Source organism: Chlamydotis macqueenii, chromosome 2 (genome assembly GCF_036417535.1).
Source record: "Chlamydotis macqueenii isolate bChlMac1 chromosome 2, bChlMac1.mat, whole genome shotgun sequence".
Taxonomy (NCBI): Eukaryota; Metazoa; Chordata; class Aves; order Otidiformes; family Otididae; genus Chlamydotis; species Chlamydotis macqueenii.
In genome coordinates, this window is record NC_141557.1 from 123,848,160 (window position 1) to 123,873,222 (window position 25,063).

The window sequence follows — 25,063 nt, forward strand, 5'->3', positions numbered from 1 at the left end:
CATAGTAAATACACAACTTCAATATGCTCTAATTCTGCGCAGTTTAAGCAAATATCAGTGAGAGTTTTAATTTGGATCTCCCAACAGCTAGACAGGATTATTGTGAGTGTAATAGTTTTATGTTCAAGTGGGATTCTGCTGTATTAAACTCTTTGTTAAACAAATCAGTCAAGCTCTCTCTCTGGAATTTTAATTTGCACCTTTGTAGAAGATGAGTAGTGTTTCACTTTTAATGTTTGATTATCAGCATGTACTTTAAAGAGGCAAGATCTTACCACTTATTACAAATTTTCTTTCATTTCCTTTTGTGTGGAATTATATTTTAGTCCAAAAAGGTTATTATTGCCTTTAGTTATGTATTTCCCAGGGCATTTAATTTGCAGTAAAAAAATGCTCTGTAAAAAAATGTTGCCATGTTGTCAACTTAACTAAAATCTGTTTTTCGTTAGGCTACCAATGTTTGCAATCATGTTAACTGCAATAGCCCCGTCCTTTACCAACAGCAGTCAATAGCAGTGCTCTCAGCAGCATCACCAGAATTGGTCTGGACACAGAAACACAGGTCTACAAACGTCCATGAGAAGGCAGCTCACTGCAAGACCCTTTGACTTTTTTAATGCTGTCTCATTCTGATTCTTTCCTGGAACACAGGTAGTACATAAATGAGTCATCTTATCTCATCCTGATTTTTAGATTTGCTTCCTTACTCTAGTTCCAGTCCAGAATTTGAGAAACACTTCTAAGCCAAGAAGGTCTTCTCCATCCTCCTGGCTCCTTATCCGTTCCTATCCGCTGCACTCAGGCTCAACATGCAAACTGCATGCATGCAACCTTGTTTGCTTTGCCAGAAAATGCAGCAGCAGCTCCAGGTTGCACCAAGGACTCGGCATTCATACAGACTCAAGGGCACTACACTCAGTAGATCATGATCTACTGATTCACCGTGCAGCTGCAGGGTTACAGTCGCTTCTCACCCAGGTGTTTGCATGGTAGTCAATGGAACTATCTCCATCAGGAAAGTAAGGTCTGAATCCCCAGAGAGATGGTGGATGCCCTATCCCTGGAAACATTCAAGGCCAGATTGGATGAGGCTCTGAGCAACCTGATCTGGCTGGAGATGTCCCTGCTCCTTGCAGGGGGTTGGACTAGATGACCTCTGAAGGTCCCTTCCAACCCAAACTATTCTATGATTCTATATTTATTAAATTGTGTAAGAACAATTACGTCACTGTCTTAAGTCTTACAAGAAAGACTAAAAGACTGTAGACCAATAATAACTAATAATTGGACATTCTTATGGGCTACAAAACCAAAAAGTTAAGGTCTTGCTCTAAATAATGCTGTGTAGAAGCCTAAGCTTTGGTCTCATATATTCAGATGGATGTTCTAGATATTCTAGAATGGGCAGGTCTCTCACTCTCTCCCTTTGTCTCATATCCTCATCAGACATCCTGATTCTCAGAAAAAAAGTTGCCAATAAAAGATTAAACAAAACCGATACATTCCTCTTGCCTCAACTTTGGTTTCACTTTCCAATAAGAACCTTTCTGCCAAAAATGCTCGTTTAACTCTGGCTGCTGTTGAATGCCTGAAGAGTGTCAGTGAAAAATTAAACATCTCCTCGCTGGTGGATGGAGGCCTACGATGAATGTATTTTTAGCCCGGAAACAAGCAGACAGTGAATGCCAGGTATGAATGTGCAACCACGTCTGACCTTTTCTAAGACACGGTTGCCATACCCTCTGGAAAGAGAGAAGGCAAGCTTATTTCACTCATGATGAACTCACAGGATCAAATTCAAACCTCTCCTTTTATTCACTGCATATTGGCTAACTGTCTCAAACTCTCTTTCAAAGGTAAAATTTAAGTCCTAGCTAATGTCATTCTTAATTAGAAATGAGTAATGACATATCATACGTAAGATTTTATTCCCGACTTCAAAAGGAGCTACCTAGGTTTGTTTGGTGTCTTTACTTTGAAGAAAATGTCTTTTATTACTTATTTTAGTACAACACATTAAAATCAAATATCTCCTGTAGCAAAACGATTCAAGTCCCTGGAACTCAAATAATTTTCTAATAAAAAATGCATGAGACAAATAAATGCACTTTATGTTCCACAAGAAAAGGCAGTTTCAACAGGCTAATGCTCAGAGAAAATTCATTTTATCAACCAGCCATTTCATTCTTTGGTGCTGTTACAAGCTCCTCGTGGTTGCTAAGCAACCATAATTCATCGTACCTTTTAATGGATACTCTGCTACTGCTGAGAACATTAAGGTGAAGAGAATAAATGCCTTGGGTGAATCTTGAAATCTTTCATTATGCATGTCATTCTATTTCTGTAATGCTATAATACTGAAATGTTTCTGTGGCAGGAAACTGAGTTGTGGTAATTGCATATTCCACTCATATATGTTTTGTAAGCAGAGCAGCACGTACTTGTCTAAAATGAGCTATTTCTAACATGATTGAAATTGGACTTTTCTACTTCTAAAGGTAGTAAATAAATCTGAGGGGGGAAAAAAAAAAGAATGAGTCTGGAGTAAAATGTCTTGAAATCTTCAGCAAGAGTGACAAAATCCTTTGGCATAAATTGAAAGTAATCAAACAGGGTTGATTGTAAGGCATAGTGGTGTGTGAATATATGGTACACAATCGAAAATGCAAAAAACACAATAAAGAAACCATATATCCTGTGCAACTTGCATCTTTTTATAATGTATGACAAAGACAGATACATGTTTGCTACAGCAGGCATCTCTGTATTATTTAAACAATCCTCAGGTTTCAGCCGAATGCAAATGATGAATATTTTGTGCATTTTCCCCTTCATTGTTTAGGACCTTTTCTCCTCTGGAGAAATACTTCCTTATACCAGGCAGGAGGGGCACCAGGATGAATACGATTTCACAATTAGGTTTGTATTTTGCAAATAAATAGTAAAGACATTATAAGGTAAGATAGAGTGCTGAGATACTTTCAATGATGGATAGCACTACAAAACCCTAAGATGGATTTGTTTCCATGGGTTCAACTTGCATTTCTGATTCTGATTATCTTCTCTTTCACACCTGTGTATAGCAGATGATGTACTCTTTAAAAAGCAGCTATAGGCAGATAAGATGTGAATAAGTTTTTTTTTTCCTATTTTGAACATCAGATTCAGGTTTATATTTTATTTATTTTAGAAAAAAAAATACAATTAGCTTTGGGGAGAAACAGGTTACCTTTTTTTTCTATGTACCTTTTAACATCACTTTCCTCTTCAGATGTCTGGGCTTGTCATTGGAAACGCTAAGGGACAAGCAATATTTTCTGTTCTTTTCCTCAACCATTTACAGCACTCCTCTACTGAACGCTGATGACCTCAAACTCATCTTGACGCTGCATGGGCAGTAATCCTGAGTTGTGCAGGGAGGACCAGTTGGAGAGCTCTTACAGTTCTATCTATTTTGATGTTGGAAGGGAAGGACAAAGTAAAACCTTTTGCTTATCCCATCCAACTGTTCAGGGGCATTTTAAAATGACTTTTGCGAATCTGCTATTTTTTTTTTACATGACAGATGAATTTTTGAGTATTTTGGCAATACTCTTCTTTCATCACATTGCACAAAGGTGGAAGACCTCTTCCTCTGAGAAACCTTTTGAAATCTGTCCCTCAGGAAAGCAATATGAAGGAAAAAGAAGGGGAAGACGCTGTACATATGCACACAAAGACAAAACTGATGAGGCTGCAGGATGGAGTTAGAGACTTCACATCAATCTACTCTGAAGTGATTGTACTTGTTGAACAGCACAAGGAGAAATCAACAAACAGTAATAACAGCAAAAGCAGGAAAGAGTTAAGAGGTTCCAAATCAAGGATAATGCAAGGTTAAAATAAATAAATAAATGCATAAATATGTCAAATCAAATTATTCCTTTCCATTTTTTCTTCCTCTCAAGTATTCATACAACTCCACTTTCTATCAAAAGAAAGCAAACTTGACTTTTCTTTCCCCCTCTTTGAAAGCATACTTGACTTTTCTTTCCCCCTCTTTTCTTCTCCTTCCCTCCTTATTCTTTCTTTTGTCTACTACTAGTGACAAGAAACAAGAATTTATGTTTTATAACCATTGCCTGATTATTTTCTAGTAAGGAAAATCTTGCCTTTCCTCAAACTACTGATGTCTCTGCCAAAAACATACACCTAAGTAAAAGGGTGAAGTAAAGGAGCAATAGCGTAGCTGTCTGATTTTCAAAGACTGTTTCACCCTTGTCAATATAATTTTCTGATGCAAATCGCTCATACCCTTTGCTCCAAACATTTGCGATGCACAGTTTCATTAGTGGAGTCTGCATGCACCTGAAAAATGGCTCAAAAATTGTGTCTCCTAATGATTCTCCTTGGTTTTTTTTTCTGCTCTTAGAGGCTGGTGATCCCAGCGAGTAACTACAGCCTGGAAAAGTCTTAGAAGGCAGAATACTGAACCACTTCTGACTATTCATATTCTCCTACTTAGGTTATCAAAACTATGGGAACAAATACTGGACTTCCACATGGGAATAACAGACATGGAATCACAGTAGTCATGCTTCAAAGTCTTCCTGAAAATCACTTTGTTACATTTCTTGGAATCACTTGATCACATGTATAGAAAGACAGGGAAAAATCCAAGGCATTGCATCATCTTAAATTGGAATAATGTCTTAGGCACAGCAGTATGATGAATGCTACTTACATCTTTCAAAAGACATATTACTTTCTCTTGAAACATTTAATTTTGAGACAGATACAAGCTTAATGTTGATCAAACCTACCATTTCTAAAGTTAAGAAAATTCATGCTCAGATAATTCCACGTTTCCTCTGGTGCAAATCTGCTGTGGCCAATGTCTTGTAGTTTTGACAAGGGTCAAAGATAATATAATAAAATAATGCAAAATTAATATTTCAAGCTTCACTGTGAAGTAAAGAAAGAGGATACTTACTATCATTTATCAAAGTAGGAAGAGAACAGCAAACTGAGACCTAACCACTGGAAGGTCACAGCCAATAACGCTTCTGCAAATAGAAATGGGTTGCAGAAGCATCAAATGCAAATTACTGTTTGCTGGAGAATTTTAATAGAGTTCTACGTCACATTATAAAATGTTTAATTGTAACCCCATTTTAATAACACCATCTGATTAAATGAAAAGACGCCTTGCTGATCGCAATTACATCTGTCAAACTGCATATTTATTTACAGTTTGGTTTCCTAAAACCATAAGATAAAAAAAAGGAAACTCTATTCAGCTTGTCAGCAAACTGTAATTATTGTGTATCCTTCTGTCAGTTTCTGCATGAAACTTTTGGTTCTAAAATGGATCTAATTATAACTACATCAACATTTGTATAAATGCTTGCTTTCCCTTCTTTCCCCTTCACTCCCTCTCCCCTCTCCCTCCTTCATCAGTGAATCCTTTGTTGCAAACTCAGAAGGAAATACTTCTTCTAAATAAGTAACATTTGTTTCTCTATTTTATCTTTTCTATCCAATGTTATTAGTAGAATATAGAAGACTCTATTCAATGTAAATATTATTTATGGCAGTGCACCTTCCTAGCGCTGCACTCAAGCAAAGCCATGGGATTAGGACTCTATTGGGTTTTTTCTGCTTTGACATTAATGTCTTGAATATCAGCTGAGAAACTCTTTCCAAGTATATCATGTAGCTCATCTTCTACAAAGTCTATTTATTGTAATTTATAACCTTTCACAAGAAACAATTTGCCAGACAAACAAGAAATGAGTCCAAATGTCTGAACACTAGTGTATGTATCAACCAGTTACAGAAATTACATCTCAAAGAAAGGTCTATTAAATCATCCAGCCCATCTCCCAGCCAGTGCAGGACTTTCCCATACGTATATGTTCCAGTGCTTTAACAATACTTGGCAGACTATTCAGATGACATTACAGGGTGGGTTTTTTTTTTTTTCCAGCCTTCACCCATTGCTTATTTTTATCCCATTACTTGCAGTGACAATCCTTAAGTATCGTAGACATCTATTCCTTCAGCCCAACTTTCTAAGTAATGGATGATGCTAAATAAATACAATATTGAAAATATGCACACAAACAATTTCATAAAATAACACACTACAGCTGAACCTTCAAGAAGAGTTATTTTGCTCAGTGTAGGTTATAGGCTAATACAATCTGGATCATGATTACATGCTAATAAGATTTGGGAAAAGCTGATTATTTTTCTACTGTTTCTTAAATGGTCAAGTCAGCTGTGAACCAAAACAGTCCGAGTTAATATACATCCTCTTGATTATTTATTTCCTAGCTGTTCCACCAACATCTATTACCTATCATTCATTCTTAGATAAATATACATTTTATAAATATAAATATACACATATATAAGCAGATTTAAAAAATGAAAATAAATAAAAGACCGCTGAAAAGATTAAATGGTCTGCATCAACCCGCACTGACTGCTGGGTTTTATGTACACAATGAAGTAGGTGAATTTTTAAGGCTGAGAACCTGTACCCAGAGTTTGCCTAAGGAGCCCGTGCAGTTGCCATTAGAGGAATTCTCTAAAAAATAAGTTAGACAAACATCTGTCAGAAATGACAAACATATAGAGTATCCTGCTTTCAGGGAGATGACCTTTTAAAGTCCTCCCTTGGACTAGACTGAGGGAGGGACCTTAGGGTTCCGTCTGGACCAATTTCTGTAATTTGGTCAGTAACGCTACATTAAGGCTGCATTGAGTCAGGATGCAAGAGGTCAGGTTACTCATGTAACTTTTTCCTGTACCGCGGCTTTTCTATACTGTCTTTAATTATAAGATAATCAAAATAATAAAATTGTTTCAAAACAGTACATTAGGTGATATTTCTTCTCTTCAGTCTTGTTACAGCTTGCACTAGTTTTCCAAATGTCCCAAAGAAAACCATTTAGAATTATGATGGCAGTCTGTGGATCGTTAGTGACAAACACTTTCATTGACATACCCTTAATCTGATATAATCTAAAATCTAATTTTTTGCAATTTTTTAACAAAGGAAAGCATCTGCTATAGGGCGATCTCTGTTTCTGCTGAAACTCTGGGAGAGCCTCTACTAGAGCTGGACAGGATCAACATCAGGCCAGAGTATTTCGGAAAATCCCACTGAGATTTTCAGGCAGTCACACAGCTCCTAAAATGCAGTTTACAGACAGAGGCCACAAATGACAAAGTTAGTGCAACAATGCCGGCCTCAATTAAAATTACATGGGCTAGGCCATAGGGCAGAGAACTTTCTTTTCCTGTATTTTCCTCTCCCTGCCTTCATGAAAGCTGATGGCAAGTGAGAAGAAACACGTTCTATGTAACCAGCCCCTGAGACAGTGGGGTGGGTGTCTGGGGCAGCAGAGCATCAGACTCTGTGGTGAGACAGATACTTCTCCCTAGAGCTAACTGCACTTCAAGAGCAGATGAAACAACCCTCGCATCTTTTCCATGGCTCTTAAATAAGGCTGCTGTATCACTTCCAGGTTGCATGATAGCTTAAAGGTCTCAGCTATCATTACATGCAGTCACCATAATTGCTTTTTATTAGATGTGTAACACATGGCAGTTAATTCCTGCCTTTATTACATTTGAGGACTTCTGCTAGTTCTAATATTGAAACTTGTCTCTCACCATACTGCTGCCCACCTCTGTGTTACCGATCGTCAGACATGAAATCAGCTCCTGGTAAATACTTTCGTTATTATGAGTCCCACAACGTAGAGTCATCTTCTTCCTCTCCCTTAAGATCTGTCTCTTTCAGCCTTTTTCAACTTGGGACTCATCTGTATTTGTATATTGTGAATTACATTTTATTGGGTTTTTAATAAAGTAAATGTCTTTCTATTCTACAATATAGTACTTGACAGAGATGAGGGACTGATACCGCAAACATCTATTTGTACTGTTACTAGCATATTACCTTCTTAGCTAATTAGTGACTACAAAGCCCTTCAAGACACAAGAAAGGTGCTGCAGAAGAACAGAGTGCTGCTAGCATTATTTTTCAAATGCTGTGTTTTATTTTTTTTTGTAGAAAAAGTAACTTTTAAAAGTTTTGCCAGTGGTTATTTTACACTGTATACTTTCTGTCAGGCAACTTAAGCTGCACTTAATATCCAGATCAGCACTAAGCCTATTGCACTAAACACTTTTTATGCTACTTCGTAAGAAAGGGGAGTATAATAAAATTCATTAAACTGAGATCCCACACTTGAGTATTAGGGCATGTGTAGGAAACTGAAGCTTAGTTACTGAGTTAATCTCTGAAATTCTTTATGTGTGAATGAAGGTAATCTAAAAGTATATTAGAAGGAAGACTCTGAATAAAAAAAAAATCATTCTCATCAAGGGCCTGATCCTGTAAATCCTCCATGCGCTGGGCTTTTTTGCTACAGGACCAGAACATTTAACTTCAGCCATTTTTTCAGTTAATATAACTTTTTTAAGCATGAAGGAAAGACACCTGTAGCTCAGTATCTCGTCATCCATTAGGTATGCCCTGTCTCACCTTAGCAACTAGGCTACGTTCTTTATTAACTCAGATAGCAAAGGTACCTATTATATAAAGTTACTAACTGTCAGGCATTGCAACCTCACCCATAACCCGAGGACTTGGTAAAAATTTTCTATGACACAACTATGTACAGTACGTTGATTAAATCTGTTGCATCTGCTTCAATAATTTGGCTCTATTTGCAGTCTCTGTTTAACATACAATGTAGATCCCCAGTTTTGGGGGGAAGGAGGATGTTGCAGATGCCACATCCTGTCTTTTACATTCCCTTTCCAGCAGAGGGCTTCAGCGATTAACAGTGTGATACATACTCACATACATATATATACACATGTATGTTCATGTGAGAAAGGACATTTACATGATGCAGCTGTACAGACTTCGTATAAATGAAGGGGGGGAAATAGAGAGGCAGACATCAATCTAAGATGAATCTTTACAATAATGAAAGGATGAGGGCAGGAGTAGACATCCTTACACTTTAAGTATTTCTTAATTGCCTTGAGAAAGAACAAGGGACAAAAATAAGAAACAAGTTGGTTTTTTTTTTACTGATCATTATTTCTTCAACCTCAAAACACTATCAAGAAGAATTTTTTCTTCCCTTCCTGCTGCAAAAAGTCAGCAGAAAACTCAAACAATGATACTTAAAGTTCTATAAAACCATTAAAAGAGATAAAAACCCCAGGAGACTGTTAATTGGACCTTTAAAATTCCTTCAACTCAGAAAAACCAAGAAAGTAAAGAGTGTTTTTTCTCCCAAGTGAACTAAAAATTTTGCTAAATATCTATGACTCTACATAGGCAAGACTGGAAAACGAGAATTCATATTCTGTTCTAGCAGGTGACACCATCATGAAGCTGTGGGTTGCTGGTGTCCCGGCCTTCAGCAGTCATGCAGCATATCTGAAGTTCCAGCATGCAAATGGCAGCTTGAGTTAAGACAGTGCATGCCATAGTAGGACTGGTTTCATCCACACAACATATCTTTCTACTCCCTGAACAGGATGGGATGAGACTATGAACACAGTACAAATCCATGAAGGGTATATAGTTGTCTCAACTGCTTTTGAGATTCAAGGAATGCAAATGCATGGATTTAAATAATGAAACAGGTGGAAAGAGAGGCTACTCCACCTGATGCATAAAGTTCTCCCTTTCATCTGCACTGTGGGCTTTTCTTTCCATGTTCACAAAAGCATCTTCACAGTTCTTGAGAAAGACATTTCATTTCTATTCCATCTACAGGCCTTAAGATCACTAAGATTTTTTTTTTTTGCCAAAGACTGAGTCTTCAGAAACATTTCATTATCTTGCTGTTCTCAACAACTACATGCGATGTTAAAAGCAGCAGATTAAAGTCAACAATCTCTGCTGCTGAAACCCCTGAATTTCTGACATTTTCTGAGAGTTATGTTTTCTTTATTTGCATACTCTATTATCTGTTTTGTTTGACACTTGCAGCTATGATGCTGCTTATGCATTAATCACTCCTGTGAGTACTTCACATGTGAGGTGGTGTATAATCTACCACCCGCAACTGAAGGCTTCTCTCCGTGCCACATTCATCATATCTTAGCTTGTGCCTATCTGGTTAAAGTCTAAGAAAAAATAATTAATACCAGCACACATATTTTTTTTCCTTACTTTTTTTTTATGTAACAAATATATTCCTATCAGACAATAAGTAACCATTGAAAAAAGTTCCCCAAAGCATTTTTACAGAAGGTTGTTTTCAAAAATAAAATATGCCACAATATAATTATACTGAAGTTGTTTTGCTACTGAATTCATGAAATATGTGAACCACAGGGAGTCTCAACAAGCACACTGAAATAAGCAGAATGTCGTATTTCCCAACTGACAGTAAACCAACAGCTTCATTGGCAATTTTAGAAGTGAGACCTGGAATTATTCTAAAAAGAGTTCTGGTCATTTGTGTACAAATATTTTCCCTCAGTAATGAGCAAATATGTACTTGCTCTAGCTTTACAGTAAGTTCTGCGTACTTACAGACAGAAAGTATAGCTTTACCAGATACTTTAAGACCAGAAAAAAAAGGTAAGTTAATGAAAAACACTAGTCACAAATATTCTCACAGTAATTCTAGTCCTAGTTGACCTCAAGAAGGTGGGGTCCATTGATATCCTGCACCCACAAGGTGCTTTCTTCCATTCTGCTGACTTTCTCTTGGGAGGGAAAAACTGCAGAAGTGCTACCAGCTGAGGTGCTACCAGTTGAGGTGCTGTCAGTGATGTTCCCTCTACCATGAATGCATGGACTAATGTTTATTGCTAAGAGCCCCCGAGGGACAACATCTCTCATGGGAAGGTTCTGGTCCCTGGTCCCCCCTCCTGCAGTGAGGGGCAGTCATTAGACCAGTCCCAGATAGAGTAAAACTTTTTGTGAGATGGCCCACCTTGATTTCAACCCTCAGGTACAGGGAACTAATCACTTCCCATAGTACATTATCTAAACAATCGTAAATCTCTATCACTGTTAAAAATGTATGCTTTGTTTCCAGCCTAATTTTATACAGCTGTAATTTCTAGATATTGGATGTTTCAATGCTTTTTTTTTTTTTTGTAGCACAGTGAAGAGCCTTCTACTAGCAGATATGCAATATGCAGGTATTTGTAAAACCTTGATCAAGTTACATCTTAATCAGCTCCTCCACATACCCTTTCTGTTGTCCTTCTGATGACAAAAGACTGGAGCAGATAGCAGAAGTAAGGAAAGATAAACATGATGTCCCAGAGTCCTGGATGGAATAAATCACAATTCTGCTGAAGACAATAAAGTTATGCTGACTGATATCAGCTGAAGATTTGGCTTTGTGTTCCTATGGTTAGGCTGTTTGATAAAACATACACCAGCTATTGTAACCTTTTGCCACACAAGGCCTATTTCAGTGAAAAAATCCAGCTTGTAAAATACGTTTTGTTTTTTTTTTTTTAAAAAAAAAAAAAAGGAGGGAAAGAAAGATATCCTGCAAGAACATAAAGTTGCTTAATAAGAGAAAAAAACCCCAAACTTAAACACAAGGTGTTCCATGACCTTAGCTTTATGATTTGGTGGTTCTGATGGCAATAATTCACTGCAATAAAATTTGGGGTAGCAGCAGGTCTGGGTAGCATAACAGTAAATTTTAATGTAAACTGAAGACCAGAGCCTGGTAATGAGGCACAAATGTGAAGTATTCACCAGAGAGTAGAAGTATCTTCTATCACTGGCATGCAGTACAAGCTAGAAAAAAGTATCCAATCATGATTCAAATCTCAACACTTAGGTGAGAAGGGACAAATCTTTTGTTTTGTTATGAAAGTTTTTCATCTTGTTCATCAGAAATAAAAAATTTCTGTTTGACTCAGTAGTTTGCACTAATGCTTAAAGGTGACAAAAAAAAATCAACCGTATAGTCAGCCTCAAGATGAGTCATGAATACTGAATGTGAACTAATATGTATGAAGCTGGTAAAACAAAATCTCTTAAATACATTCCAGCTACAACAACAACAATCTCCTGTACTGGATTTATTAGCAACTGTACTGTCAGCAAGAAATACTAGCTTCATTCTACCTGAGATGAAAAATGAAAAAAAAAGTAGCTGTCTGCTTTCTTCACTGTTACAGAGTGCCACATTTTGTTTAAGATATTACTCTCTCATGGGCTGCATATCTAAAAAATATAATTCATGAAAAAGTATAATGTAATTGTTCAGGCTTTGATGAATTGGGGCATAATGTTAAATAATTATTCATTGCCTTTATTCTTCTGTCAAAGTGTGCACAAAAAAAAACCCCCGTTTTTTATTGCTTTTTTTTTAATATAAGGACATGGGCCTTTGTGACATGCATTTTATTTTAAACTAATGCTTTTATTATTCCACATCTGAATAATTACAGCTGACATCATCTAGTCTTTGGTGTCCTAGAAGATCTTTAGCTCTAGTCCACTGTTACATTTTTTATGCATTACATGAAATAAAATACCTCAAGATTTTCAAAATATTTATTTTAAAAACAGCAATGAAATTGTCTGTAATCACATTTTCTGCTCTGCTTTGAAAGCAGCATTATTCAATATGCCAGTGGTCTTTTCCATAACAGCAACATATTAGAAATTCATGCTGCTCTAATATATTTGAATTCATTGATGTTCTGCACTCCCTGTAGACCTAAAGAAACATTTTTGCTTCAGTTTCATATATCCTGCGCATTACCAAGTGACGTGGTGGTTGTCAAAACAGTTGTACAGTAGCCTTTGAATTCAAAGTGTGCCTTGACTGTATACTAAAAATTACAATAAACCTAAGTATATACATTATGCTGGCTTTTGTTACCAGCATAAGTAGAGCAGTTGGGAAATAAATCCCCTGATTTTATTGCCTTTTAACATCTTTTCCACTTTTAACTTCAAACTCCGAAATTTGAAGCATCCTGAGAAACTGAAATCTATTTTATTTCTTTCTTGTAAATTTTCTACAGAATACCATCATGACAGACATTTTCAAAGAGATCAGCACAAGATTATAAATGAAAGCATTCCAAAAATAAGGGGTTTTTTCCTCTACATAAAAACAGCAGTGTGATTTTTAACCTTGGTTTCTTGGGGAAAAAAGCAATCATCCATAGGATACACTAAAGAAGCTGAAATGTCTATAATTTTGTTGATAAAAAGAACACACAGTAAAACTCATTTTATAGAACACATCCAAAAGCATTTTTACAGAAAAGTGCACATTCTCATAGGGATGGTATATCCATGCATTTATTTGCCAATGTTAGAAGGGTATTTCTTCCAGTCCTTGGAATATTTCAGGAAAAACCATGCAAAGAGAGAAGTGCTGGCAGGCCAAGCCCCAGCTGGAACTGAACCAAACCTGCACAGGGCTATCTACAGCTGTAATAAATCACGAAGGGATCCCTATTCCGTTATATAGATACAAACATGCCTACAGGAGCACCAGCACATCTTCTTTACACACCTCTACCTACATATAATTGAATCCACTTAGAAACAGCAATAGAAGTCACGTCCATTTTGAAGGAGGACTTTAGAGAGCTCCCATATGTGGCCCACCATGCTGAGGCTGGATGGTGTGCCCACACCACCGCGTGACACATTCTGCACAGATCCTGTAGACTTCTGAACCCCCGATATCCAGACACAATGAGCATCTAAAGAAACCTGTTTGTGACAGCACGGTATAAATCACTGTGCATGTGCATGTATGTATACGCCTGTGTGTCGCTTAAGCAGCAAACAAATACACAAACATAGAAGCCAATATATGAGCTGACAGCAGAATAACGAGAAAGAGAAAATTTTAGTGATTTTTTTCTTTTTTTTTTTTTAAAGTAGTGGGAGTGCAATAGGAAGTCAAGTCAATAAAAAAAACTTCAAAGAAGGCTAATTCCAAATTTAAGTATCAGACACAGTAAATGGCAACAGGAAATTTTCATCTCCCAGCATTGTAAAATTTTTTAGAAAGAATTCCCACAGTGTAAAAAATCTGTAAGAAGCTGATCCCTAATAAGAATTCACTGAGCTGGTAGTGGCCTCTTATTGTGTGTGTTTAAGCACTTGCACAGAGAATTCTCATAGAGCTTGGGGCAAATCCTGCAATCCTTACTCAAAGAGATTTCATCTGCAGCTTGGAGGGAGTGCTGCACAGTATGAAACCAGGACTTCTAATGAAGGATTTTTAAGAGGGGTACATCCTCGATTTTCAGTCTGTCTAAAATCATGGAAATCCTCATCTGAAAACACCTGGTAGCTGAGATGAAAGAAAAATGCTACAGTCAGTTTACAAACTGTTTTCCTACTTTGTTTCTGAGCTCACCGTGTTTCCTTTCTCTCGTTTGGCTAGCATTAATTAACGGTTTGTCTATAAAAACATGAACTGAAAAGCACTCACTAGTTCTAACACAGGCAAAGAGGAAGGTATAATTGCTAAAATATCAACATGGGTTTAAAACTGGCTAAAAGGAAGGATGCTAAAAGAAAAAAAAAATAGACCAAATTAAATCAGATGCATATTGTGCTGCAGCTGAATTTGTCCCAATATATGTAAAATTTGCTGAAGATGTGAAAATAATTAGGGATAGAGAACAGCCAACAGATTAATTTCTAAGAATAATTTTTCTAAAAATACTTATTAGTGCCCTGAAAAATGAAGCGAGATACATGGCTTCCAAATACAGTAGTAAGCAGTAGTTGATAAACCAGAAATTACATGGCACCAAGGGTTTAGATAGATTGGAGAAACTTACACATTATTTTCTATGTGAGGCAATATAAATGTGATTTAGGCAAGTACGTGTTAAATGGATCAGAGTTTGATGAGATAGTAAAAAGGAAACTTAGATATGAATAATAGCAAGAGAAAAGAGTCATACTGAAGAAAAAATGTGAAAGGTTCTGGATTATAAAAAGCTTCAAAGCTAAGTAAAGAATGCTAACTCTACAAAATACTCTGTCTTCATCAATGGAGAGCCAAAAGGACAATGGGGCCATTCTATTCACTGAAGAAGTCACTGAATACACTAAAAAATTAACTTGAATTATCTCCCTGAAGTTCATTTCTCTCAAGCTATCAAATTCAAATCAGAGGAACTATACTGCCAAACAGTGTTTGAACTCTACCAAATTGGGATGTTAAGATCCTACCACTTGTACTAAAATGAGATATAGCTTAATCCTCTTGCCAGACAAGCCAGATTGAGTTAAAACTATTGCTAGTTAAGAAGCACTCTTGTGTGCAAAGGGCATGCAAGTTAGGGATAACAGTTGACTTAGCCCATGATGCTTCAAGGATCATGCTTTATTTATTGAGTGAATCCACAGAAATAACTGATAAAATTTAGTCCATATTTTCTTGAGATCTGATTTTCATTTTTTCTGATCTACATTAAGTCCCAATAGTAAAATTGCCTAGTTATATTATTCAGCTTTTTTGTATTTGCCCTTGACGCAATAATTCACTGTGATGATGTCCAAACTCTCAAGGCCCTTTGTTCAGAACTTGTTGCAAGAGGTTAATGTGGAACATCAGAGTTTAAATGAATGCATAGTTCTGAGCCATAGCCATGGCTCAAAAGAGGTCAATTCAATGAAATACTGCTTGTCTTGCCTGGAGTGCCAAGTGTTTCTCTTACTTTTTCAAGTCCTTTCACAGATCTGATTCTCAGAAGTCCACACAAGATCTAGCTCATGCACTTTAACATGTGCCATCAACTTTGTACAAATGCTAGAAAAATTCAAAACATTTCCACAAAGCATACTCATATTTCTCTACAAAAATCTGCCTCTCCCCCTCTCCTCCCATTATTGAATATAACCCTGGGGTCAGATTCTGAGCTCAAATATAAAGCATGGAACCTCCTAGTAAATCAATAACAAGCAGCACATAAGAAGCCAAGACTAGCCCCCCTGCAGTACAGCTTGTTGGACATCCTCAGAGGGAATATAAAGCTCCTGGAAATCAGTTTTATTTCATTTAAGTTGCAATGAAACCCTGTGACAAGGTAGATTTTTGTGGTAAACTAACTATTTTCTAGCCACCATGGCTCCCCAGTCCCTGGCTCTGGGGCTGTTAGTCTGAGGGGCTGATGGGGAGGTGAGCTTAGATCCCTCAAACCCCAAGCCTCCATATGCTGCCTCAGCCCCCAGGCTCGCAGGACTGATTTATTTTTTTTAGGTAATGTGATGGGGAATTAGCATGCTGGAAGCCTAAACAGCCTCAGTCCCTAAGCACAGGGCCCTAAGCCTCCCAGCCAGAACACAGGGCCCTAAGCCTCTGATTCTCTGGTGAGAAACCCAGACCCTTGGATCTCTACGAACGGCAGATCCTTAAATTTGGCTGTCCAGATCTGCAGTTCCTGGGCAGCCTATCTAGCAGAGTGCCTGAAGTGCAGTGAGCCCTACACAATGCCAGGCTCCATCCTGTTCCATGGGATTTTTAACTCTTTGGCCTAGAATTAGTTGTACATCAATGCGAAATAATGCCCTCCTCAATAAAATGGCTTTGTCTGGGGCTGCCATGCAAGAAGTATACTAATTGTTCGTGGAGTCCACTTGAAAATGTAACATGTAAAGTAGCTCTGCAGTTGTTGCAAGCAATTTAACATTCAAAGAAGTGATTTATAATATCAGGCTTCCCAAGATTACAACCATAATGACTATCTGACAGCATTTATAAGCAAATCGTCCAGTCATTTCAATTGGATTCTGGCTGGCTAAGGACTGGGAACTGTAAAAAGGCTGTAAGATTTGGCCTAGAATCAGAAATAACATTTGCTGTTTTCCAAACGTGTGGTAAACAAGAAAGGAGATATTAAATTTTTGTACATCTCTCAGCACATGCAAATGAGAATGGAAAGAGCTTCGTCAGACAAACACAGAACAACGGCCATCTGGACCCAAACCCTGCTCCAGCGGAAGTCAAAGCCTCGAGCCTCCTTTTGTCATTATTTACATCCATGTAAAAAGGGAGTAATTCTACTCAAGGCAGCTAGTAACACCCTGGCTTTGAGGAACTCAGCTGTAAAATCCCCACCGCCTCCAATGCGGGGAGGATTTGACATAGGGAGCGCCATGTAAAACCCAGAGTCAGGCCAGATCACTCCATGACTTGAGTGATGTGGGAGCTGGCCCCTCGGAGGATTTCACACAGGTCTGTATTTCCATGATTTTGCAACTTAAAGCAGAACAGAAAGGAAAGTCTAAAAATGCTTACCACAGAGAGAGAATTGGAAAGCAATGTCCCATCTTGGCCAAGCATGTTGGAAACTGTAATTTCAGGTAGATCCATGTTTTGTGGGTGGAATGGAAGGAGGCCATTGTGGTTCATGGGATGACACAGAGAGTGGTACCCAGACTCTATCTCATTCAAGTGCACCAGCGAGTGGTCAGGCAATGATGGAGGAGTTATAGGAGGTATGTTAAAGTCTTCATTTTCAAGACTTGGGCCAGGAAAAGACTGAAAAAAAAAAAAAAAAAAGGAAAGTGCTATGAAAATCATATGAACACTGATCAAGAATAATAATAAAAGTCACATAAAACAAACAAAAAGAGCCCAACTCACATACTTCTAAGCAGGAGCTTCAATTTAACAAAGAGAATATTTTAAACACCCATATATTACAACAGTGGAGTTTCACCATTATGCACGGAAGAAAAATTGCCTCTGAGGCATAAGAATCTCTGATACTTTCACAGCTTCCATTACAAAGAGATTTTTTTAAAAAGACGCTAAATTCAAACAGATTTCAAGGGTCTTATTAAAATTTTCCAAGAGCGTTCATCTAGCCGAATACCTTTTTCATGGAAATTGTGGAAAAAGGAATGCAATTTATAAAATTAACATTGGCTCAAAATGGTTCCTAAAACTCCCCGCTACTCAGATCAAGAATTACATAGTGAAGAAACGTATCGCTTTTAGGCTTACAGGAGAACTGTGCATTTGTTCTGCTACAAAGAAAAACAAATAAATACAGAAATAGTATATACTTAGTATGAATATCCTTTGTGTTTATAAAAATACATTCATGGTGTCTCAAAAACACTGATTTTTTTCCTTTCTTAATCTGTAAACTCAACAATACATACATTTTGTCAGTCATCTAAATGAATTACTCCACAAAGCAACTGTTTAGTCTTTTGTTGGCCGCTGCCATTAAGTCATCCAACTCAATCTGATCCAAGGAAAAGCCACAGACAAAGTCAGAGTAATGCACCAAGGTGGATAATTGCTGTTATTTATCTATATTCTTCGTACAGCAGGTAGGCTCATTTAGGGGTTAGGGGTGGGTATGCTTATATTTCTTAAAGGAAAAAGGTGAACAGGGTTTGATACATGATCCAAATCAAGAGTTAAAGGGATCAGCTGCAGTAGTTCAGCCCGAAAGCCTTCTCTGCTTTTCTGAGAACAGCCACAGTTCTCATCTCCTTTGCAAGTGATCAGCTTTTGCACTTCCCACGCCCACAGTCACAAGGTTTATAGCACAGTGACGACTTCCACCCTTCCTGCCCCTCTGCAGCAACGCAGCCCTCCTCTGAGTGCTTGGTTTTGTTAATTTTGGAAATGTAAGGATTTAAATACATTCTGCTCCCGCAAAGTGTCTTCAGGAAAGAAGAAAATGAGGGCACAACTTCAAAGAGCAGCTATTAGAAGAAAATATTTTCCCCAATATGAGTTTGCAAATGGACAATGTTATGGTGCATGAATTGATGCAGAAGGACAAGGGAAGAATCAATGCCCAATTATAAACAAAGGGGCTTTTCATTAGTCATCATAGTAATACTGTCCTCCCCGATGCCTGAGGTTACTCTCCTCTCTACGAGCATGGATATAAAAACTTAAATCAGACCAACAACAAACAGTGGTACATGTTTTCAATGAGCCACTGAACAGAGAACTTACTCTAGTGCACATTGCCATGGTTTTGGCTGCTTTGCTTGTTTCCCAATAAGGTTTACACCTCTGTTACCAAATATCTTAGTATGAAACAGAGTAGGAGGGCTAGACTGCAAAGGCCAAGGTAAAATCGCCATAAATGGAAACAACAGGACAGGTAGAGGAAAAGGTTTGGCAGAGATATCTCTGTGTGAGGACTTTGATTCTGCTCGTGCTTTCTGGATGTGATTCTCACCTCTGGCAGAGGAGTTTGGTCTCCCCTTGCCCTGCCCTCTCCTGAATGGGAACCTGATGTGAGCCTACTGCCATTTGTAAGTCATATTTGCCCTTGCATTTAGGGGCAACAGTGAGGGACAGAAGTCAAGGAAGGGACAACACCCAGAATGCTCTCCTGGGCCAGCACTATTCCACACAAGTACACTTAGATTTGGTTACTGTAATTGTGGTGAGCTTAGATCTGTGTAATCTACAGCTACCAAAAGGGATTCATCGCAAAAGACTGAAGACCTCAAAAGTTTTCTCTGCCATTACTTGCAGGTTTAAAGAAGTGTTAACCCAACATTTGTTTTATCTCTCTCATTATCCTACAGTGAAAACACCTTGTGCTGCATCTTTGCTAAACCTTCTAGAGGAGGAGGAGAGAAAGCATCTGCAGAGCACCCCATTCACCTAACATTTTCAGACAATTTGGTATTTCCATACTTAGTGTGTGTATGTAACACGTACAGACATAACTTCCTCAGGGAAGTTACTTCAACAGTAACATGACAGTATTCCATATTGTCTTGTCCAGGAGCACGGTTCAGACACTTGTAATGACCTGGCACACTGGCACATGAGAAACCAAAAGTCCTATATACATTTGCAGCAAACCCAACATACCTTAGAAACAAGACTCTTGCAACTGTGCATGGAGTGAAAGAGCGAGGAACAGGACACATTCTTGTCCTGCCAATAGCAGCTACAAGCTTCAAACACTGACTCCTGCTTTCTTGTCCTCTCTCTCCTTGCTATTGGGAAAGTCTTCTTGGGGAACCATGTGAAGTCCCCTTGATGCAACTGATCCAGTGCTGGCAATGGGCTCTCCTGGAACGTCGTGTTGTTCTTCCCCAAAAGAGACATTCAAGGGGAACTCCACCAGAAAGCCAGGCTCAAGGTTTTCCATCCAGCAAGAGCTCCCATTCCCAGGCAAGCCATCACCCTGTCCCAACCCTTGGGCTTTCTTAGAGCATCACCTCTTCCAATTCAAGCCATTTATCTGGAATTTCTAATGAAAGTCATAATCTACCATCAAAAGCATTAGGGAAGGCTACACTCCTTGTATCCAATCACAGTTCATAAGTACTGCTCATAAATATTAATAATAATAAATGGTGGTGTATAGCTTCTGCTTTGTTCAGTTTTTTCTTGGGGTGGGGAGAAAGGTTAGGATCTTTTTTACTCCCCTCAAGGTTTTTCTTTCATAGTTGGCTTTACTAACAGCAGGACTTTATTCAGAAAGACAGGGAATAGCTCCTTTTAATTCTACTCAACACAGAAAAACTAGCAAGCTCCCCTTTTCACTTTTGAATCAAAATAGAGTAGCAGTAAATGCTTTATTTACTTTAACACATTGCTGCTAGGAACTTTGCCAGTAGTTTCGCTTTCATCTCAGGACTGTGAGAGTGGATGAGGTGTTTATCAGCTCTTCAGTTTAGGGGAACTTCCTGGACCTTTATTACATTCCAGAGAGAAAGCTCTCTGCAAAGTAACACCATTAAACCCACTGCACAGAACTAAACAGACACAGGCTTTAATTTTACTTTATTATAAAGAGGATTTTCATTACACATGTATTTATTATAAGCAGATTTCAGTATATTTCAGATGAAAACTTGTCGTAGTCCAGCCCCGATCGGGACGAGACTACGCAGTCTCTCTCTCACTCCCCCCACCCTCTGAGAGAATAGGGGGAGATGATATAAGAAAAACGGGTTGAGGTTTGAGATATGGACAGGGAGAAATCCTTAAAGTTACCGTTATGGGCAAAACAGACTCGACTTGGGGAAAACTATTCATTTATTTCTAAAACCAGCACAATAATGAGACAGGGAACAAGATAACCTCCATCCACCCCTCTCTCTTCCCAAGCTTAACATTATCTCTACTACCTTCCCCCCTCAAGTGGCACAGCAGGAAGAGGGAACGGGGGTTGCGGTCAGTTCATCACGCGTTGTTTTATGCCGCTGCTTTATGGTCGGGGGAAGAACTCCTCACATTCCTCCCCTGCTCTGTTGTGGGGTCCCACCCATATGCCACAGTTCTTCATGAAACTGCTCCGGCGTGGGTCATCTCTTCCACGGGGTGCAGTCCCTCCAGAACGGCTGTCCCAGTAGGCCCTCCACGGGCCACAGCCTCCTTCAGGTATCCACCTCCCCCGGTGTGGGGTCCTCCATGGGCTCCAGGTGGATCTCTGCTCCTCCGTGGGCCTCCTGGGCTGCAGGGGAACAACCTGCTCCACCATGGTTGTCACCACAGGCTGCAGGGGAATCTTGGCCAGGAGCCGCATTACTCCTTCCCCTCCTTCTTCACTGACCTTGGCGTCTGCAGCTGTTTCTCTCACAGAAAATTCTTCACAACAGGCTGGCAGACACCTCAGAATCTCTTCACATCATCCATGTCATCTCCTCTCCACTTCTTGCAGCCAGGCTGGCGAGAGGCCAGAAGGTGAGGCCCACAAGGCCCATGAGGCCTGCGCCTCCCCCTCTCCACCTCTGCCCCCGCTCAGCTTCTTCACATCTTATCTTCTCTTTTTTTTTTTTTTTTTCTTTTCTTCCCTTCTTAAATACGTTATCGCAGAGGTGTTATCATGGAACATTCTGCTACCAATCGGCTTGGCCTTGGCCAGCAGCAGGTCCACCCTAGGCCCGGTCGAGTCCACTGAACAAAGGGGAGCAACTTCTAGCAGTTTCATACAGAAGCTACCACCTTAGGCCCCCCTTCACTAAACAAAACCACAACAAAGCTACACAGTGGGAACCTCAGAACTGAGCATCCTTACATTTGGGCTATTTACCGACACGAAACTATGAAAATGTTGTTTGAATCAAGGATGTCTTCCCAAATATGAAGAACAATATTCTATATTTCTGGTTAAATATTTGTGACACTTCTGCCTCAAATGATGGAAACTTCATAAAGAAGATGATCTTTCAGATGCGTACTCTGAGATCAAGAGATCTCATTATCTATGCCAGCTTAACCTATAATTTTATGAGAAAAGCTTGCCAGAATAAGATGATATGAACACTTAACGTTGATTCACTGTACAGCCCAACTACAAGCTTTTGCTCCTGAACAATGACCTCGTTGGTGCCCTTCAATTTATCTTTTATACCACTTAGCCTGGCCAAATCCAGCAACAAGCTATGCAAGGGGGATAAAACTGGCGGGGGGCAGGGGGTGAGTATGTCAAAGGTCAGTTCTTTACTTTAGCAACACATAACTCAAATTAGGGGTAAGTATCCTGCTGTGCTAATAACACACACCCACAAAATTCTACTATTTATTTTTGAGGAACCAGATACTCATTTCTATTAAAAAAAAAAAAAGAGGGAAATGCTTGCACAGCCTGCTGTGTAAGAACTGAGAAAAACGGAGTAAGGAGAAAGAAGGAAATAAAAATAAAGCCCCTTTCTACAGTGATGACTGCACATTGGCCAGCAAAACTTACTTATGTTTCAAAATAATTTTAACAGAACTTTAAAAAGTACTAAGAGCAAGGAAACCAAAGGAGATACCTCAAACAGACTGACCACAAGGGGCAGCAAGCATTCAAACATCCAATGTAAATCTCTTTGGAAAGAGCAGAACTGTTACTACACAACAGCACCAAAGACAACATACATTAAGGAAGTTTAATTTGCGTGCTCAGTGGATGTGTCATTCACCATGCATGCATTCAACAGAATCTAATAGTAGCAACAGTTCCTTAAAAATTGGGAATTTGCCTATAGATATTTAATTTAAACGAAATGAATGGTACTGCCAACTATATAGAGCGTGTCTTAATTTTTCATTTGCACCAAGGCTTCTGCATCTGAACTGTGGAAAGATGCCAGTTTTTAAAAGATAGATGCTTCAGGCTGCCTCCTCTTCTATTATTGAACACATTGTTACATAACTGCAATACTTATGAATCGAGAGTAATGTAAAAACAATGAGCTCATTAGAAGAGGAAAAACAGCAGCGTACCTTATGCACATTATGCACATTTGAAAGTTAGGATAATACATTTGACAGCAGATACTTCTAAGAGTTTTAATAGGATCAACCTTATCTCTAATTTCTATATGGAGGACCTTCAGAAGCAAGTGTTTTTCAGCTTCTTTTGTCTCTGCATGAACAAGGCTTGATAGCTTGAGACTATAATGCATTACTGTGGAAACCTTCAGTCTGCTACATAAATCATCTTAACACTCAGCAAGAATTGTCCAACAGTGCCATTGATACGTTCAAGTCAATGATCCTGCAAACAATTTTTTTTTGTGTTTCTTCATATGGTAGACAACAGCAATAAATCATATTCATTTAAAAACACACAATATACTAATTTATCAAGCAACAGCTATCAAAAATATATTACAGGGGAAGGTATAACTTTTTTCTATTGTGTTAATCAATTTCTCTAATTTACATTAGGTAAAGGGCAAAGCCTCAAGCAAAACATTAATATACCAGTACCAGATGAATTCTATTTTCAAGAAGCAGAATGTGCTGACAATGACATTATTGATTTAAAACAATCACAATTTCAAAGTTAACAGAATTATGTGAAGGAGTAGACTTTTTTTTAAGATCCCACTCCTGAGAGTCTTTTCGTTAATTACATTAATTTTATACATATACTATAGCTGTTTACAGGGAAACATGTTTTCAATGAAGGTTTTAAATGGAAATACATTTTAAAGATGACAATAAGTAGAAGCACAAATATTATAAAAGATTACAAGATCTAGGCTCTGCAAACACCAATACTGTAATTGAAGCATTTAAACTCCCCTTCAGACAAAGATCCAGTTGTGTACTTCTCCTATTTAGAAAGTTTGAGTAAATTTATAAGAGAAGTGCAAGCTTTTTTTAGAATTTCTGATCAACCTCCAAAGCAATTCCTTTGGAATACTGAAGAGCCTTAGGCACACACGGTGCATCATTAGACCTCCAACCTAGAGTCTTGTCCCACTCACCAGCACCACTCCCCAACCCTCTTTAACACATCCCCAGTGGGAACCCAAGTGTGGTCATTGTTCGACACCCTTTTCACTGTTCTCCTCTGAAAAGAAAGGCACTTGGTCTCCCACAGTGTGTGATGGTCCCTAACAGTGCAAACTCCAAAGAGCAGCACTGATGGTCCTTTAGCAGGACCCCTGCATAAACATGGCTCCTGCTTGTCCAGCATTTTGGGGATGCAGAGCAGGAGACTTTCAGCCCAATAGGTTTCTGCCATGCTACCTCCTAAAGACAAGTAGAGTAGCTCCCTATCCTCACAGCTACTGCTTCAGGCTGTTTACAGATCAGGAAAAGGAGGCACAGAAGAATACTCACAAGATTTTCTTTGCAACAATGGGAGCAAATTATTATTATTATTATTATTATTACTACTACTACTACTTCATTAATGAAAGATAAAATTCTTATAGTAACTTGGAATCCTCTTTGACAGGTTTTGGTCCATACTATCCTGTAGGCAGTATCACCTATAATATAATCTTGAACTTAACACAAGATATACTTCTATGAATTAATCACTACATTTGCTAAATATTCTTTTTCAACCAGAGAGAAAAAGGGTATTAAAAATAAAATGCTTTTTAGAGACCCTTTCTGTAAAACATACCTAAATTATGCTCACTACAACGCACTGGGTAATAAAACCAGCAATATGCATATTCAATAAGCAGAATTTACCTTAAAAAAAAAATAGGAGTCACATCTTCACAAATCCTGCTGCTTGAAAATATAGATGATACACCACATTTAACCTGTCAGAAGCCTCATTAGCATCATAGACTCTAAACCAGCAATCAAGACAGTGCGCTCTTCACACGTTTACATTT

At 38.4% G+C, this 25,063-nt stretch overlaps 1 protein-coding gene across 2 annotated transcripts in view; it reads right to left on the reverse strand.

The window, feature by feature from the left end:
* TOX (thymocyte selection associated high mobility group box) overlaps positions 1-25,063 on the reverse strand; it is a 223,882-nt gene that overhangs the window by 73,509 nt on the left and 125,310 nt on the right. For both annotated transcript variants that reach the window (XM_086742366.1, XM_086742367.1), the window contains exon 3: positions 17,289-17,531. In XM_086742366.1, the coding sequence (XP_086598492.1) occupies positions 17,289-17,531 (243 nt within the window). The remainder of the gene's footprint in view (positions 1-17,288; positions 17,532-25,063) is intronic.